Source organism: Osmerus eperlanus, chromosome 21 (genome assembly GCF_963692335.1).
Source record: "Osmerus eperlanus chromosome 21, fOsmEpe2.1, whole genome shotgun sequence".
In the NCBI taxonomy this organism is placed as follows: domain Eukaryota; kingdom Metazoa; phylum Chordata; class Actinopteri; order Osmeriformes; family Osmeridae; genus Osmerus; species Osmerus eperlanus.
This window is the reverse complement of record NC_085038.1, coordinates 8,138,530-8,158,443: the sequence shown is the minus strand read 5'-3', so window position 1 is coordinate 8,158,443 and position 19,914 is coordinate 8,138,530. Positions and strand designations below refer to the sequence as shown.

The window sequence follows — 19,914 nt, the reverse complement described above, 5'->3', positions numbered from 1 at the left end:
AACATGTTGTGGGTTTTCTATGTGATTATAGGGAAACTCACTTTCTTTTTGAATTCTTCAAGATTTAAAGTCCCAGTTTTAACAGATAAGCAAATGACATACTTTGTTTCAGAAAGTGATACTTTTTAGAGAACAGGTCACCTATTCTAAATGTTTATTTACACAAAGAAGCATCTGTTTGTGAACCCTTTTATCTGTATTGTCTGTTTACAGATAAACATACTGTACAATATTTTGTTAAGTTTTATCTTGTTGACGATTACAGTATACCCCAACAGACTTCCAACATCACTGATGACCCACAACTGCCAGCACACATAGCTGACAGAACAACAATACTTCATAAATACAACATGTTTGAACGATGAAACTCAGAGAAAAAGGAATTTGGGTATTTTTACTTGTATGCACACTTTTGTCCTGGGAAACACATGAAATAACGGGAGAAGGATTTTCCCTTTGAACTTTTAAGATAGGCATGCATAACAATCAACAAACAAGTTTTCCGTTATCACATGAACCTTTTCCACGTACTTCAGATAATACAGATTCAGAATGATTTGAAACAACAATCTAAATTGTTAGAGTTTGAAAGTTATGGGGCACTAGGAGCTGCTACGGAACACTTCATACTTAGAACCATAACGATCATACCTGTCAACAAACAGCGCTTCTGAGATATACAGTATTTCAAGGCTAGGCTGTGGCCATTGGGAACAGTTATAGAACACTGCATACTTCACAGTCATAACTGTTTTTCAAACCTGTAGACAGAGGTTTTGAGTTAAATAAGAAAAGTATCTTCGTCCCATCTTCCTTTTTCTTGTCTTAACTGTGATACATATATGCCTGAGACTGACCTTTCCCATTGATGACTAAGCACGGCCAATAAATGAGACAGTCGTTTGCATGAATAATCTGTAAAATATGCGAATGACTCAAAAATCTACAGCTGGGTATGTAGCTTTACAGTACATGAAACCGTGTGAACGTTTGACACATGCACACATATCTCAAGTAAGAATTTGGACAGAAAAAGGCTAGAGTTGCAATGATTGAAAGGTCCACATTCCAATACAGGTTGGGGCATGTAGGTCTGGAATCCTTTGTGAAGTTGTTGACACTGAGCTGCGAATTCTTCATTTTGTATAAAGGTAAGTCATAAACTTTTACTTCAAACATGATCAAACATTTTGAACTAATAATGATAATGAAGCAGATTATTGTGTTTTAGAAGAAAAAAAAATATATGTATGTTTAATTTCCGATTCAGTCATGTTTTGATTTTAGTTTTTGTGGTCTTTCAGAGAAGCACTGCACAGTAGTAAACAAGCACATTATTACAACCATAAATCAGCCAAACCACATAAACAGTAAAAAAAATATAATCAAAAGCATTATACAACTTCTGATTGCACAACTTAACTTGTCACAAGACAGGTTAAACTAGTTCATACAGTACACATTAGGAGTACAAGTTGGAACCTGAGTTTTGTTTGTTCGTCTTTCATCAAGAAGAAAACATACTTACCTCTTTACCTCAAAGATGTTTGACCAAGGCAGCACCTTGAAAGTGGTCCAAGGAATTATCCTAATTGTGTCATGAGCATGTACCTATACCAAGAAACAAGACACGTGCAGTCCACTTTCACTAAATAATCTGTCATGTACCAACTTGCATATAGAAGAATCAGCATGTCTACATCCACTCACTTGAACCTTCACCTTTAGACATTTAGACAAGGGACACATAAAAAGACAGTATTTTAATGTCTTCGTACATTCTTGACAGGTTTTTTGAGAGGAAGCCTGTGAGAGGGGGAGAGAGAGAGAGACAGAGAGAGAGAGAGACTTCTATGTCACCTCATATCCCACAGAGCAAAACCAGCAGAGTTTTTGACTTCCAGCAGTTCTTGCCATCAAGTGCTTGCAAATCTTCAGCATTTTGGAAAAAAAGTGAATATTGCTGGACAAGAATGGCCAAAAATACAAATGTTGACATCTGGGAGAGCAATTATTGTGATCTCTGATGACTTTAGCCTATTGAATTCACATCCATAAAGTATTATTTTCACATCATCTTGGGAAATATCAATTTCTTGGGACAGTATTTCATGTTATTGTTTTATTTGTGTGACTTTCTTTCTGTCAAGTATACAAAAGAGGATTTTGGGCAGTGTGTCCTCTTTAACATCAAACTGCAGTGTTTTGGCATTTTAGCATGTGGGACATGTATGAAACATATACTGTAACATGTTTGAAAAAGGAATAGAGATAAGTAACATTTGTGGTGTACATTTGAGGATTGGATTGTCAAAATTTGAGTACATGCATGAATGAAAAAAGTAGCCTTGTGCACAAATTATTGTGTTGTCTAAGCACAGTATCCTGTATATTTATGCTGTATGTAAGAACAATGAGGAGGTTCATTCATATCAGTCGATCATTACACAAAATATGTCTAAATCATCTTTCTTAAAGATTTTTGTTCATATCGAAGTTCCCTCTATATTATGAATATGGAGATGTGAGGTGGTGTCCATTGATAGATTACCAAATCCAACACATGCAAATTCAGAAATATTCTAAATTTCCCACCGCAGCACTAAGAATAATCCAAATAGCCTTAACACCCTGTCACATACAATGACAAGAGTAAAGTGAAAACAAACAATATTGTTTTTTTAAAGTTGTCAACGTCCCCTCTGTCACTGTCAGACAGCAGTGGGGACAGCCACAGTGTTATCAGCTAAACCCAGATGCTTATCGTGATTATGCATCACTGACCAGAACATCTAGCCCATTCGGAGCATGGTTCAGATAAAGTAATAAGAACTCTAGGCTATATAGACTTCATACTACAGACCAATGTGGTAAACTGTCAATATACCGGAGTCAGGTGGCTGAGCGGTGAGGGAGTCGGGCTAGTAATCCGAAGGTTGCCAGTTTGATTCCCGGTCATGCCAACTGACGTTGTGTCCTTGGGCAAGGCACTTCACCCTACTTGCCTCGGGGGAATGTCCCTGTACTTACTGTAAGTCGCTCTGGATAAGAGGTGTCTGCTAAATGACTAAATGTAAATGTAAATATAGAGGCACTACGAATCAGATTGGCTCCTAGGATTACTGTGTGATAGGGCACTGAGTCCTCAAGGTTTTTCTGGTTCCAATACTGTACATCATAACCTTGATACACTGCCACACAAGGTTACATTGTTCCAATGAGAAAGTGACTTGCCATCCAGCTTTCATTCACGATGTGCTGTGTGTGCTCTGGTCCATAGCCAGCACCCCATCTGGAGGAGGAGCCGGAGAACAGAATACTACACAAGATATTTCCCGTAGCTCGAAAGCATGCAAATGCGAAGGAACTCCCAATATATCACTCTGGTATTTCAACCGAAATCTCACTCACTGTCGTTCAGCCTGATAGCAGTGTTTTCAAAGAAGACATTTGTAAGATAGGGTTCCGGTCATTATGCCAAAGAAGACTGATTTGTAAATTAAACACGTGATTAAGTGAGGGGATACTACATCCAAAGAAACTACATTGGAAAAGGAGGCGGACTAGTGCCGTTTTTTGAGCACTACCCATGGAATAACCATGTACACTTTTTAAGATCAACGATACACTGTCTTTGTCTTGATAAAGAGAATACAACGTACGAAACGATTACAACGTTACAGATTTTTTTATGGACTCTAAGAAACTGTAAAACTGAGATAAAGTGTTCGCGGTTACTTTTAATGCGTCGATTCTGCGCGCCTCCAAATGGTCACCCTCTCTAAACCCAGGCGTCCTCTGGATTACCCACTATCTCCCTTAGCACTGCGGGTAAGCACACTTCAGCAGAATAATATTACTTATTTTTTGTAACTTTATTGCTTCTTTAAAAACACAACAGGGTTATTTTAGACCTACCTAATGCATTCATCATGTCGCAAAAACTGTCCATGATGGAGGCATTTTCGAAGTAGCTAAAGTAGACATCATTATACGACCTGCAAAGCCTGTGCCTCTGGTAATTTTCTAACAGTTAATAGGTGTTTTTGCCAGACTACATCGGAATAAGTATACTCTGGCTTTAACATTGTGTACGTTTCTGCGTTTATCATGTGTACTTGGCAGTATAATATAGGTTAATCTAGGCTGTGTGGGTTTACTTTATACGTACAATTAAACTTGTTAAGACAGCCTGCTTTTGCAGACGGTCCCCCTGCGCAAGCTGGCAAGTTCACCTACCGCTGGCTCGGCTGGCCCACTGCCACACCGGGAAGTAAAGTCTGCATGCAATATACTATAGCATCGCGAACATGTCAAGAGACTGCAGGGTGCTCTCACCAGGGCATTGGTAACAGTCATTGTCTATTAAGTATTATCATTTATCATGCATATTGGTGTAGCACTTTACCTTAAGGTTACATTAACTGCCATACTACCTGAACAACATTGTAGTTACATACACTTTATAACATTTTAGCGTACAAGGGAATACAAGGGAAGTGAAATTTGATATGAGGGAGGTTGGGGTTTTCAGGGGTAACTTGTTTTTACAACACAACCTTCAACTGCCCCTTTACAATATCCACTTATCCATTACACCCCTCTTCTGTACCTTCTCACACTTTTTGATTATTCTATACTGCCACCACATAGTAACGCCCTTCATGTAAAGTGTTGCCCATAATTGAATGACTGTCACAAATCTACTTTTTTGAACAGCTGAGCTGATTCCTTATTTGTGTTGTTTATTCTTTCTCTTTTTTTTTTTTTTACTTAACATGCAGTCAGGAAGGCTATGAATACTTTGAGGATGAGAACCAAAACAAGGCATATGTTTGTAACTAGATTTAGAACTAGATTTAGAAAATAGATTTTCTTATAGACCTAGAATTTGTGAATTTGTCTCGGGGCTTTAGACCATATTTCGTAAAAGCCACCTAACCATATGTCTCACATGCAAATGAGATCATGCAAATTCTCATGTGGAGAAAACATTTTGCATCTGTTCACTACAAAACACAATAATAGACTGCATTGAAAGTTAAAACTCATTCCATACTGGGATATTTCAGCACAGATTCATTTCTTGCCCCTTCTTTTTTTCTTCTTCTGAAGAACTAAAAAACACACACAAGTACATTAGACAAGCTGAAAGGAACAGCAAGTGACCTTTGTTGCTTTGAGTGGGCGAATGCAGTAATTATTATCCATCGTCTGTGAGACTGAGGGCCATGCACATCTATATAGATATGTGGGTGTAGTGGTATCCCTGTAGGGCAGCCACATCACTTCCGATACAGTGGAAAAGAGAAGTGTCCTGTCCTTCAGTAATTGGCCTGGGAACATTGCAGGGTCCTCTACAGAAGTCACATTAGTGTACAGCAGCACATAATGTGCGGTTCCACTCACAAATAGAGGTGAAATACCCCAGTTGTACCCCACCTTCCTTCCGAATAGACATTAGTTTTGCAGCGTTAACACATTTAAAAGCTGGAGCTGTTGGCCACCTCGAAATAGAGAAACATTGATGTCATCCCAGTGTAAAAAATAAGGAGGACATAAATGTTTACGCTATGGTTTTCAACATATTTTAAGAGAGAGAAGAGGGATACACTGAGTTTAATATTTACTAATTCAACAGCTGTGCAAATAATAGGCTTAATTTTGAATCTGACTGTTGTTATTTCGCCTGTGAGAGAATGTCATCGATGTATTGTACACAAAGATTATTGATGTTGTGGCTATAAAAGACTTCATTGTGATTTGGCTTGTTGTAAATCTACACAGCTTAGAGTTTTAGGAACTACTGACAAATATCTTGTTTTTTACTAAATCATAATTATTGTATGTGTCCAGAGTTTTTTTGACCTTGTATGTTTGAAAGTAGAACACTGAATGGTCAAATGTATTGCTGTATTTAAAGTCTGTTATGAGACATGTTATTTGTCTTGCCAGGCATGGTTTTGTCATCAGCTCAATACCATCAGGCTTAGTAGTTCTACTGTATATTCATTAATTTCAGTGACCAAATTAAAGACAAGACAAATTATGGGTACTCTATTATTCAGTAACTAGCTCTGTATATGTGTGAAATTCTAGAATAGTTTTATCTAACAAGTCTTATAAAATAGCTGGCAGCCAGATACTGAGAATTTATTTGAACCTTGTTCCCGTTATGCACCAGACCTTGGCTTAATCAGCTACTTCCAAATGGCTGAGGTGCAATTGATCAAAGCTCTCCTCACAGTTTGTATATTTGAAAACTACTTTTCCAGTTTACATTTCCAGGAAGACAAATCAAGTCAACAAATCAAAAACCAAGTTCAACTGTCTGGAGATTGGACTCTAGGTCCTTCCCAAGCTGCCCAATGCAGAGACCTGAGACAGCACAGATACAAATTATTCCAGTACATCATCTGCACATTTATGTCCTATTTAATAAATTATTAACATATTGAATGCCGCTTTAAGTATACGGCTGCTAATTATTGTGAATTAATTGCATCAAATTAGTTAAACAGATCATTTGAAGTGAACCCCTCTGCGCTCACCAAGGGAGCTGTGTGCCCCCTGTTGTGATGCTATTATTAGATTATCATGGATAAGATCACTGTCAGTGAGGGAGGCCCACCAGCCGGGCGCACAGCGACAATGTGTGCTACAGCATTCCCACACGTATCCATGGAGGTGCTTAGTCTACAGTATCAGGACAAAATAAACATCTCATCGGGTGTCCAGCTCTTAGCTTTGGTCAGCATAGCTACGTGACCGAAATGAGCTCGAAGCTGACGTGATCTTATGTGAAGACATGGAGACTTGTGTGTCTCTGACAGTGCATACCGTCAATGGTGTGTTGGCATGCCATAGTTGCTGGAATACATAATGAAAGGAATACTTGACATTGCGTGATTTTCAACATCTGTTCTGAAAGAAATAGCCTGACAGAGACAAAATAAATTTGGCATGAAGCATGATGCTGGCACAAGAGCACCATCACTCTAGAACCTCATTGGGGTGAAGATGGAAGAATTTAAGCATGGCATCATCAATTTAAAATGACCGAATTACTCATTGGGCAAATAGGGTGTCTTAGTGGTAAGGTAGGGTAGCACTAGCAAGATAATCCCATCTATAAAAATAGAATGTTTGAGATTCAGAGTAGAGCACAGAAGCCTTTTATATAAGCAGCCTTATAGAGGAACACACTACAGCATCTTGTATGCAGTGTGTAGCGAGGTCGTCCGTCCGTCCCCCTCCCCCCCGCCGCCCCCCCCCCCCACAAAAAAAACCTGTTCTTGGACCGAGCAAGCACGTGTGATCGTGATTGACGTCCCCGCGTGGCTGTCGTCCCCCTGCGGTGATGATGACTCCACTAAGCAATATCATCACCATCTGCACTGCTCTGGGTGCGGAAGTATTAGATGCATCACTCACAACAAATTTGATCAATTTGAACGGACAAACAGTTTATGGCGCATAGTTTCTCGGCGATGGAGAAGGCAAAAGCTTTATTATGTGTCATTTAGCGGAGAGCCATGGACAGTTTATAAAGGATACATGTGACTCAGCTACATTCTATTATACCCTCCATGAAGCATGTAACAGTTTTGATGGCCCTAAAACACAAGAAATCCCCAGTCTTTTCAACACTTAACATCTGTTATCATGTTGGGATAGATATTAAAGAGTGGAAGGCCTATTTATGCGGTCATAAATGGCACAGACTCATTGTGTGTACTAGAAGCCTGCAGGGGATCAGGGACATACTTTCTATATCAGGAAATTCTTCTTGTTCTTTTATTTCTCGGTATGTGATGTTCATCGAGTTATTCTTTTTTCTGTATTCTCCTTCACGAACAGTGAATGCTTGCTTACGTGTTGGCCATGCTTACATGCATGAGCAGATATTATAAGGCTTCACTGGCCTCTAATTGAATTGTGTAGTTGCCTCACCAGAAGCAAGAACAAGTTTTGGTTCAGAAAATAGGAGTGAGACAGTTGAGCTGCTTGTTCTTCCCATCACACAGTGTGTGATGTGCACAGTCATTTGTCAATAGGGTTTTCTTCACACTGTACTGTGTGTATGTATTTTTACCTCCACCCCCACCCTGATGGGTTAGGCAGCGTCAGTCTTTGATCAGTGTCATTTTTGTACACCAATGCGGCACAGAGCTGTCATACACCCAGGCCTGTCATATCGCACAAAACACTCGATCCACCATTCTAGCCTACAGTAAATGTCAATGTGGTTGAAGGAAATTCTGAGATATACTCTGATCACACACTCATAGCACCTTGACAACATGGAATGGAACCAATATATATGATGATAACATTTAATACCGTTGCAAATATGTAGCGTCTAGGATATACCCAATGGTGCAGTATCTTTGAAACCCCATCATGATTCATACATGACCTCGAGTGTATAGATGTGGTGATGTAAACCGGACACACTTGCCATGTTTAATTATTGCAATACCCTCTCCATTTCCCTCCAAGAGGTATTGCACAATGTCGTGCACATAACACTTACCTATATATATAATTATAAGTTATATAAGTTCCCCCCAAAAAATTGAGACTTGAAATGGCATACATATTAGATAATTAATTCCGGAAGATTAGATAAGGATTAAAATCAATTCCGCTGCATCATGCATGATCTGAAGTGTGGGCTATATGGGTTAGGCTCACACTGTTTATTTTATGAAAATGATTTTCTGGGACATCACCAAGTCAACATCAACTTGTTTTAATAATTAACAATAATGATTAATATTGGCACTGTATATTTTATCAATTATTTTATCCATGATTTTCTTCTACTGAACACATTTTGTTAACATATTTCCCTTTTTCTCTCTCTACAGATACTTCAGACAGAAATGCTGCCCTGCATTATTTTCCTTTGCTTGTTTTTTGCTGCTGCTAGTTCCCAAGACATTCAGCCCTCCAAGGCATCTCTGAGCGAATGCTGCGACTCTTTGTGTACCTGTGAAGAAAAAGATGGCATCCTGCATCTTAACTGTGAGCAGAGAAACATCAGCAAAATCTCACAAATCAAAGTGCAGTCAGATATACCCTTCCACCTGAATCTGTACAAAAATGATTTGGTGGAGTTACGTACAGAGGACATGGAAGGTCTTAAGAATGCACTGTCACTGCATCTTGGGGCTAACAGTATTCAAGAGCTAGAACCAGGAGTATTTAGTGCGCTTGGCTCACTGAAGAAGCTTCACATTAATAGCAATTTTCTGGTCACCCTGAAAGAAGACACTTTTCATGGCTTGGTAAATTTGGAATTTCTCCAGGCTGACACAAACTCCATCCATGTAATTGAACCCGGGGCATTCAACAAACTTATCCGTCTCAAAGTTCTGATTCTCAACGACAATACCATTGAGTTTCTGCCCGCCAACATCTTCCGGTTTGTACCACTAACCCATTTGGACCTGCGTGGTAATCAGATTCAGACACTGCCATATGTGGGGTTCCTGGAGCACATTGGACGTATTATGGAACTCCTTCTTGAAGACAATGACTGGGTGTGCGACTGTGAGATCCTCCATCTGAAGATTTGGATGGAGAACATGAGAGCCCAGTCAGCCATTGGGGAGGTTATCTGCAACAGCCCCCACCACCTCAGAGGCACCATCCTGGCCAAAGTCCGACGTGATGTGCTCTGTCCATCCCATGCTGATATCAACTTGGAAGAGCCTTCCAAGTCTCTGGACATGGTGGTCACGCCGTCTTCCAAAGTGGCTCAGATTCCAAAGCTGATGGATGCCAAGGATGATGCCAAGCTCCCAACGCCAGCTCCTACTCCAGAGAGTCCTTGTGTTGAGCAGTGCTCTTGTCATAATCACCCTGTGGCTGGGTTTTTGATGCATTGTCAGGACAGAGGAATTCAGAGGATTTCAGATATTGGAATACTTCAGCAAAGCCCCACCAAGCTTGTCTTGACAGGCAACATGATTCAGAGACTGTTGAAATATGATTTTGTCACATATGATAGTTTGGAATTGCTCAATTTAGCTAACAACCGCATTGATTACATAGACAATGAAACTTTTCTCAGCCTAAGCAATCTGAAAAAACTGTACCTTAATGGTAACCGGCTTGAAAAACTTTACCCCACCATGTTTGTTGGGCTCCACAACCTTGAATACCTGTATTTGGAATATAATATCATCAAAGACATTGCTCCTGGTGCTTTTAATGCTTTGCCAAATCTAAAGCTCTTGTCTTTGAATAACAATCAGCTTACTTCACTCCCACTACAAATATTCCGCAATGTACCCCTTACCAAACTGAATCTGAGGAAAAATCTGCTTATGCACTTGCAAGTCAGCAACGTGCTGGACCAGCTTGAGTCTTTAGAACAGATCTATTTGGAGGACAACCCATGGGACTGCAGCTGTGATTTAGTCAGTCTCAAACAGTGGGTGGAGAAGCTCAGAAAAGACATAGTTGCAGGCTCCATTTTGTGTCACACCCCAAGGAAAGTTACCTCAGCCGATTTGAGATTGCTGAGACACGAGCTGCTGTGCCCTGGCCTGGTGACGTTTTACTCTTCACGTCCGGATATGGACGAGGCATCAACCACGCTAGGGCCCGACCTGGCTTCGAGAGGCTTCTTCAGCTCCCTCACGGACACTGTTCCGCTCTCTGTCCTCATCCTCAGCCTGCTTGTACTCTTCCTCGTGGTCATTTTCTTTTCGGCGGGGATCGTGGTGTTCATCGTGCATCGTCGGCGAAGAAGAGCCAAGAAGAAGCAGGCCGAGGAGCAGCCGCGGGAGAACAGCAGTCCCATCCACTTGCATTACAGCATGTACGGCCAGAAAACCACCCACCACACCTTGACACAGAGGACCGGGGGCACCATGTATGAGGAACGCTCACACAGTCCCATCGTCCAGATCTGCCGCAACCCTACATACTGCGCTCAACACAAAGAACACGAGTCGGACCTGGATTACGACGTGGAAGAACCCTCCAAGCATGTCTGCCGGAGCATCATGGAAAGAGAGAATATGTCCCCTCTCACAGGGTCCAATGTGAAGTTCAGAGCCGTGCCAGGCGAGTGTCCAGCCGACTTTGTCACCCTTGGGGACGCAAACTCGCTCTACAAGAACATACTAGAGAGGGAGAAAGAGCTACAGCAGCTTGGAATTACAGAGTACCTCAGGAAAAATATGACCCAGCTGCAATCTGCTGTGGAGATTCAGGTCCCAGGACACCAAGAGGAGCTGAAATTAATGGAGACACTTATGTACTCAAGACCACGCAAGGTCATGGTTGAGCAAACTAAAAACGAGTACTTTGAACTCAAAGCTAACTTACACACTGAGCCCGATTATTTAGAGGTACTGGAGCATCAAACTCAATTTAACTGAAAAAGGACAAGAAATAAAGGGGTTTATTTTTAACATGATAAGTGCCTTTTCCAATTGACGTTTTCACACCATATGACAAATAAAACATAGCATTATTGGATTCACAAGCAGCACAATTTATTCGTAGCACAGAATGTATACTCAGTCTATTTTCTTGTTATTTATAGACAGCACTTTGTCTGGGTGATAACATACTGTGTTGGCCAAATATAGAATTTTGGTATTTGGAGTAAAACTATTTTTAGGGTATGTGTAACGGTTACTCCTTTGACATTTGGCTGGTCTGGACATTTTCCATCAATTTTGCCAGGCTGATATAATCATATGCCATAGTCAGCATGCTTCATGTGCCATAGAGTCATAACCATGCCAAGGTGTATTTTGGGTACCTATGGTTCTAGACCTTTTTTGGTGGTGAGTTTTACCAGTTAACCATATTATTATGTCAATACTTATTTTGTATTCTAACCTGTGGCAGTTGTAAAAAATGTGTTATCACCAATATGTTTTGAGTAAACTTAGCACTTAAAAGGACGGTATACAGTAAAAGTATATAGTATTCTTGTTATGGTAAAAAGAATCATTGCACTAATCAAACGCCATTTACAAGATGGTGCATGACAATCAACATAATGCTGAACAACACTGTTTTAGCGTGTTCCCTTTATCAAAGGAGCACAGCCACTGATGTAAGGCCCTTTATGTTATCCTCTGTGTGTACATGTGTGTGCACGCTGACATCTTTGTGCTTGTGTGTGTCTGAGTTTGTGTATGTTTTGTCATTTTGCAAATCAAATCTGACCATAATGATAACTGTTCGAAAACATGCTTTAAAACACATGGATTTTGGTAAGTTAGTTGGTGTGATCACTCTACAACCTTTGTTAAAATTTAGATAATTTATTCTGTATATGATGTACATAATTATTCACTTATCTTTGTTTTTGTGTGCCTTTTGTGCTGTACAGGCTATGATCCGATTATAATTGATGAAATGTAAATAAAATTATGATATTGCAAACCTGGTATTATTGTACATGTTTTACCTCATGTGTTTTAAGTATTACGTGATGGTTAGCATGGTCATTAAGATCTTGCATCAATAACTCAGTTTTGGTCTATTTTGGTCATTTCAGTGCTCTGAAGCAAATACAAAATGTCACCAAATGAGTCATCATTGCTTGCATGACAGATGTTTGCTATGCAAACATCTGTAGAGGGGTTGTCGTGTCTAGGTATCATTATCAGTTAAATACACTTCATTATATTGAATGTCTACTGTCAAGGTGCATACCTTTCACAACTGTGAAACCTAGTATACTTTTAAGTTAATCATATATTTTGACTGATGACCTTTGAGAGTATGGAGATGCAATGTATAGAGTATGTAGTTTGTGACAAATCCACTCTCAACATTGCCTTCCTGCCATAGTCACTCATGTTTCACCCAAGTGGCATGTCAAGTCTTTCCGGTTTTTGTCATGCAAATAAAGTCTGTGGTACAGCCCCACCGCCCTCACCCCTCAGCCCCCTCACCCCTCAGCCCCCTCACCCCTCAGCCCTAGCCCCCTCTTATCCACAGTACTTAATTACTACACAACAATGGCTGTATAATTCCCCCTGTACCGCTTTCCTCACGACTTCCATTTTCCTCCTCCCTAGTGCTTCACTGCCTGTTACCCATCATAATTGATGTATCAGAGGATGCATGCAAGCCTTCTTCAGTGGACTGAGACTGGTGTGTGGACCCAACTGGAAGCATTGGGATTGGTGTCCTTTGAGAGTTAAAGGAAATGTGCCCTGTAGGCCTTGGTTGTGACATTTAGTAAAGTGCAAAGCAATGTTCACTCTGAGGAAATGTTTTCTTTGTTTTGTGTCTATGAATCCTAGTGCCCGTTAATATTTCAGCAATTCTGTGGTTAACGTCAAAAAGACTTAATGTTTCTCCCCCCTTCTGGAAGAAATATGGTCTTTTTCATGTAAACATATTTGAGCACCTGAATTATGTATGTACAGTGATACTTGTCTAACAGGCTCTACCTTTACTTTACTTAACATCTGAAGATCTCAAGTTACTAGTTGATCATGATCCGCAACAGAACCTTAAAGAGAATTAGCATTATATCAACGTATGAAAAATGACTGAATAAAACAATAAATGCTAGCATGAATGCTTTGCTGCCGGACATTACTTTTGAGTCAGACTGCCTCTCAGGTGGTTTGGTTCACCTGTGCCACTTGAACATGAGAACCGTCCCCTCTAATCTGTACCACAGCCAAGCTATTTAGCCAAGCTATCTTCCTCTTTCTCATAAGAAGTGTATTTTTGGGTTGGTGTCAAGGTGAAGTGGAAGTGGGATGCCTCCGTCATGACTCATCGCAGATGCCTTGTCTCATATGTCCTGTTGTAAGTCCTATCTACTTAGCCGGAAGCTTACTAACAAGTTTTTCATTATTTAAAATGTGTTTGTTGAAACAAAAAGAGATTGTGGCCATTGTTCATTGTTCTTTTGTTTTAACATAGATACAAGATAACGAGAAACATGTTTCGACCACAGACCAGTGACATTAATAACACAGTCTTAATTTGCATGTCATATTTTTAGCATGGCATGGCATCCAATAATTCAAATGACCACATATTTTTGGATCAACATGATATAAGAGTACCATGAACTGTACCACAGCCAAGCTATTTAAAACATAACTAGAAAGGCACCTGAACAGTGTGTAATCTCCAGATAGCTAATGTGGATATTTCTGGAGCAAAGCCACATAGCATGCCTTGTCCTGATGATGCTCCCTGTCATTGTTCATGGTATATTAAACTTGTAGTCATATTGCAAAATGACCCATTCGTAATGGTGCACAGAGAAGTAAGTGTAACACACCCACTGATGATGAGTTGACCAAGCACATAAGAAACAGGAAAAAGTGGTGATTTCCAGTTCTTCATATTCATTATTAATCTGTATGAACATTCATACCTCAAGCCACTACTTTTCTGTAAGCAATTGCTGGATATGCTAAGAGAATACGAGGCAAATACATGTGATATGCTTTTGAAACATCTGAGTAATAAGACATAGCACCCATCCCTAAACAATGTGTGCCTACTCGTATTCACCATTAAGTCAAAACTCAAATATTGTCAAATTAAATGAAAAACATAAGCCAACATAGTATTGATGATGTTTTGGGCTATCAGCCAGTCCATTACAGTAAATGCTAATGTCGTGTAATACCTTAATGTCAAAGTTAATGTCATAAACTTGATGCACTGTATTTGACATTTGGATGAAAACTGTAAACATTATAAATAAATTGGTAGACATTTCAGTCTGTTTCTTTGATGAAGCAAATCAAAGAATAAACAAAAAAACTGAACTTGCAGTGATGACATAATCTGCATCCTTTCAGATAGAATACTGTTCTATAAACAGTATAGGCAGAATGTCGTTCAGCCTGTACAGAAATAGCTACAATATGACAATTGTACTAACCTTGGTTAAGAAAGTGCAGTCTGGTATGCCCCATGACCTGCTCATCCTTATTTCATGCGTTTCAATATTGAATGTTGTGAAATGACTCATGCAGGAACGTATAAGCTATCCATGAGGAATTGACTCTGTTTAGTCCCCCACCGTGACCATGTTTAGCTTGTTGAGCATGCAGATGGTGATATGTGGCAGCAACAGTCTTGGAGGAGGATGAACACTGCAAACACCGTACATCTAAGTGTGATAATCTTGTTTTTAGATTTGAAATCAAAACATTATTTGAAGAAATCTCATAAAGTGCAATGTTTTATTATTGCACTAGCAGCCACACATACTTGTTTTAAGCAGGAGCAAGCTCATGACTAATATCTTTGCACTTAAATTTGATAAGGCATTTTTGCAGTAAAGGCACACTGTGCCCCAGCCTTAAAAGCTATTTCCCTCATATGATGGCATTGGAGAAATATGAGATTGCCCTCAGTGTTTCTAATAATATGACACAATTAATGACCCACTTAGAAAGTTCCCGGGTTTTGATCATTCAAATGATCATTGATGTCCCTTTGTCCTTTTGGGCTCAAAACAGGAGTCAAAGTCACTCTATTCCAAAGCGGAAGATGATGCAATTAATGGTTTCATAGTTTGCCAACATATTACCACGGTGCTAACTAGCTTCCAGCTATCTCATACACAAGTCACAGAGTCACGCAAGTCACAAAGAGATGGTTTGCATGTCTCTCTCTCCACATGTCTCTGCTTTGTTCTCTGGGCTGGGGATGTGTAGGCCTTCTGTATAGGGACACATGGGCACTGCAGCAGTGTTCTGGCAAACAGGCCCTTAGATTCCGGCTGTCTTTCATCCCTTTGAAAGGATGTCATTTTTTGAATACTTTTTTTCTCACTCCCATCATTCCTTGGTGACTATCACTGATCCACAGTGGAATCCAACTGTATTTCAATGATGCATGATTGTGTCCTTTACTCAATGAAAGTCACCTTCTGCATGGTCAACTTTTATGTTCTATGTCTTGTTCTTCCTCTTTCTCATAAGAAGTGTATTTTTGGGTTGGCGTCAAAGTGAAGTGGAAGTGGGATGCCTCCGTCATGACTCATCGCAGATGCCTTGTCTCATATGTCCTGTTGTCAGTCATATCTACTTAGCCGGAAGCTTACTAACAAGTTTTTCATTATTTAAAATGTGTTTGTTGAAACAAATATATTTCCTCCACTTAGCTTTCACTTATTGCAGATACATCTTCAATTCATAGAGATGCCTCTTTAAACCTCTTTAAAGAGATTGTGGCCATTGTCCATTGTTCTTTTGTTTTAACATAGATACAAGATAACGAGAAACATGTTTCGACCACAGACCAGTGACATTAATAACACACAGTCTTAATTTGCCATTAGTCATATATTTTTAGCATGGCATGGCATCCAATAATTCAAATGACCACATATTTTTTGATCAACATGATATAACAGTCAACATGGTATGCAATGCGTGACTATTTGAAAAGTAATTTGCCGTAAGCAATTTTTGGGACAGTGCGATGTGAGGATTTGTAGGATAGAAATGTATTGCATACATATGCAATACATTTGTTTGAGAATTCAGTACATTTTGAGGGGTTCTTTTGTGACACTCAGTGTAACACAATGCTACATTTTTCTCAGCACATGTGGCTTCAGGCTTCATGTGTTCCTGATGCATTCTACTGACATCAAGAGTCAGAACAATTAAGTGAGACCTCACACATGTTGTGTAGCAGCCCCAAAGCTAGAAAAAGTTGTTTACCCTCTCCCAGCGAACGGGATGTAATCAAAGTCATACTTCTTGCGCTGTCATTGTCAAACATGTATACAGTGCACCTACAGCAGTTTTTTCCAGGAGAGTGGAGCATGTGTAAACTCTGATCCAACACTTTACCTCACCTCCCTCCCCCCCTCAACCCTTTCTGCCCCCGCCCGACGCTTGTTGTGTGTTCCAGGGGACAGCGGGAGGGTTGGCTGGGGGTTTGGTTTACATTGTCACCGCCAGTCTCAGCGTGTTTAGAGATGGGTCGCTGGGCCTCTGAACTACATGGCCCAGTCCACACGGCTGCACAGGCAGCCACAAGCGCATGGCCTCCAGTTTGACGTTCCAGACTGATAGAAGCCAACATGTGTTCTCTATATTGCCAATCGTACTCACAAGAGACTTTAATTTGTTCACAATGAGGGGGGATTTAGAAGAGACACTGCTGTTGGTGCGGATAATGAGTGCACTGTATCTGCACGATCCCACACAGTGTCTGTGATCCAATGAATCACTTTTTCTTGACAGCTTGCTGTCTACTCTGCTGAAGTCAGGCTTCTGAAGTTTTACCGGTATGCCCAATCAATTACCGGTCTGACCCTTGACTCAGTCCCTTGGAAGGCACTCTGTAACACACACGCACACTCTCTCTTGCACTGTCCTTACCCCCTCTAAAGTCAGTTCCACACATGATTTTCATTGTCCTGACCGAAATACCTCTTTTAAGTGTGGGTGTGTGAGCTAATGCACTGTTAACACTGTTGACTCTGTGTTGTCATCCATCTCAGGCTGCATGTCAAGCCTCCCCCGCCCCCGCCTCGCCGACCTATCCTTTCTGTGTGCCCCCTTCACAGCAGGAGGCTGGCCTGTCAGCGAGGAGGAGGATCCTGTACACCCCAGAGTTAGACCCCTCTCTCTACCCTTGCCCGCGTCCGCCAGTCTCAGGCAGTGGTGATGCAGACTGTCTGCGCCATCACCCTCCCTCTACCCCCCTGAAGCTATTTTTAGCTGCCTCACTGCACCTTCGAAATGAGCTATAACCTCCCTGACTTAAATGAAATGTGATAATGCCACTTTTGCCCTTGGAAAGTTAGTGCAGGTGGAGATCGAATCTCCTAGAGATGCATGTGAGGATGTGACTTAGTTTTGTTTAGAATAATCTTTTTTGATCCTGCTGGTTTCCTGGAAGCGCTGAAGCTTGTTTTGCTGTGAATCTGTAAACTGAGCCTTCCTCAGGAATGTGAGGTCTGTCCTTCAAGCTGTTCCTGCTTTATGATGTCACCTTCATAATCTTGACATTTGCATCACAAAACACAACATTGTCTCACCATGCCAAGCCTTAGATACAAATACATTTGCTTCGTAGCCTTGAGAGTACTGAAGGCATCACAAATGAAAGACTGAGCTCTGTTATTCACACTATTATTTCATGTGTCCCAAGCTGCAAGGTAGGAGCATTTGTGGATTTTCTCTTTCACAGAATGAGATGATCAAAGTAAGGGATGTAAACTAAAGGAGAATATTTTGGACATATACTGTACAACAAACACTATCTGTAACCTAACCAACTTTCAATGGTCAACATGTTCTCAGTGGTATAGACTTCGGTAAAACGTTTTTTAGTTAAGTGAATATGATGAATTCATTGTATCGAACATAAAAACAAAAAACATTTTGAAAATCATTTTTGAATTTCAGTCAAATCAGAATGCATTGATTCGCTTACGGTCCCCCACAAGTAAGTAAAGAGGGATTGTTTCTTTTCAGTTGTGTTTTCAATTTCTAAACATGCTGCTTCGCAATAGGCTGACAGGCAGGCGAGGCATGGCCATGTAACGTTGTCAGCTGTGAGCTAATGTTTCGCAGGTGTGCCACATATCCCACTAATGGCAGCTGGCCTTTTAGAGAGCAACAAAGAGGAACACCCTTGGGGAGCTCAGCAATCATAGACCGCAAGGTAAAGCAAAACCACGATGCAGTTTAAAAGGAATTGGATGTAAAGGTGTGCATAGGTTACTTCATGAGCTACTGATACGCCAGGTAAACGAACGGCAAACCACAGTGAAATGCCAATGTTAACCCTTTAGGTGGCTGGGGAAATAATGAAAAGGGGAAAGAACGAAATGGGCCGTGGTCTTCACAGTAAGGTCTTGGTTCCTCTTGGCATCTTCTTTAGCATTGTTTGCTCTTTGGACTTGGTTCTTAATGAGATGTGAAGGTGCAGCAAGAGCCGTCTTCCCTTTTTGTGCCCTTGCCAGATGATGGTCGCAGCTCTCAGCCATGTGGTGGACATGGTCTGAGGGGTGTGTGGAGTGTGTGCAGTCCTCAAATTAGCTCTGGTCAATATTTGGGCTCAGTGAGGTATTTTTCACCCATTTGCTTGAGTGACCCCTTAAGTGTTAAAAGATTATTGAAGTGGAAAAGTCCTCCGATTCACTTAGCTGGAAGGCAGTGAAAGCGGAGAACATGACTAGCATTTGTTTCTGCGCGACTCTGTGTCTGCTGCTTGGCCTACGTGTCAATCTATATTACATTTACATTTAGTCATTTAGCAGACGCTCTTATCCAGAGCGACTTACAGTAAGTACAGGGACGTTCCCCCCGCAAGTATGGTGAAGTGCCTTGCCCAAGGACAAATACAACGTAATTTTGCACGGCCAGGAATCGAACTGGCAACCTTCAGATTACTAGCCCGATACCCTCACCGCTCAGCCCTTGACTCCCTATATTGTTCTCAGACACTGCTGAGTAAATAACCGCATCCATACCGATTTTGACATTCTTTATGATTACTGAGATTGGAATGACGGAAATAATTGTCAAAAACAACTGAGTTGATCATGACAAAGGTTTCGGCATTGAATGGCACTGACAACACATTCACCACCAAAACCCACGCTAATTCTGTAACAAAGCAACATATCCCAATGGAGGAAATAATGCATTAATTAATCTGGTGATTTAATCTGAATGGCATGAATTCAGCCAGTATCATGTTATTCACACACACTAAACTGCAATTGTTCTGGCAATTGAGCCCAAGGGAGAGTGTGGACAAGCATACGTGGCAGGAGGCCATTTGCTACAGCTGCACTTGGCGCGGTACACTGGGACTACGATGTGCGATGCTGCGCTGGCTAACATGTTCAGTGACCACGGAGTATGGGAAAGGGTGGTCTTGTGGATACAACAATATGTGATGACGCATACTGTC

At 40.8% G+C, this 19,914-nt stretch overlaps 2 protein-coding genes across 6 annotated transcripts in view; both read left to right on the top strand.

Annotated features, from left to right (window-relative positions):
• The first annotated feature begins 1,083 nt into the window (after positions 1–1,083).
• Positions 1,084–12,875, top strand: slitrk6 (SLIT and NTRK-like family, member 6). 2 transcript variants are annotated; one of them, XM_062447238.1, is made up of 2 exons: positions 1,084–1,154; positions 8,877–12,875. In XM_062447238.1, the coding sequence occupies exon 2, from the start codon at positions 8,892–8,894 to the stop codon at positions 11,400–11,402; it is 2,511 nt and encodes an 836-aa protein (XP_062303222.1). In that variant the 5' UTR covers positions 1,084–1,154; positions 8,877–8,891; the 3' UTR covers positions 11,403–12,875. The 2 variants fall into 2 exon arrangements, with proteins under 2 accessions (XP_062303222.1, XP_062303221.1); XM_062447237.1 differs by lacking the exon at positions 1,084–1,154 and adding an exon at positions 3,344–3,834.
• Positions 12,876–18,572: 5,697 nt separating this feature from the next.
• Positions 18,573–19,914, top strand: part of spry2 (sprouty RTK signaling antagonist 2) — a 203,684-nt gene continuing 202,342 nt past the window's right edge. For 3 of the 4 annotated variants that reach the window (XR_009928048.1, XR_009928047.1, XM_062446936.1), the window contains exon 1: positions 18,573–18,657. The gene's annotated coding sequence lies outside the window, so the exon portion shown is untranslated. Of the gene's footprint in view, positions 18,741–19,914 lie in introns of all 4 variants that reach the window. The other variant, XM_062446937.1, reaches the window with a different exon arrangement.

Excerpts from the sequence above, each read along its gene's own strand:
- slitrk6 (XM_062447237.1), top strand. The coding sequence starts at position 3,772 with ATGGTCACCCTCTCTAAACCCAGGCGTCCTCTGGATTACCCACTATCT. Across the intron at positions 3,835-8,876 it reads TATCTCCCTTAGCACTGCGG|ATACTTCAGACAGAAATGCT; the intron begins GTAAGCACACTT and ends CTCTCTCTACAG.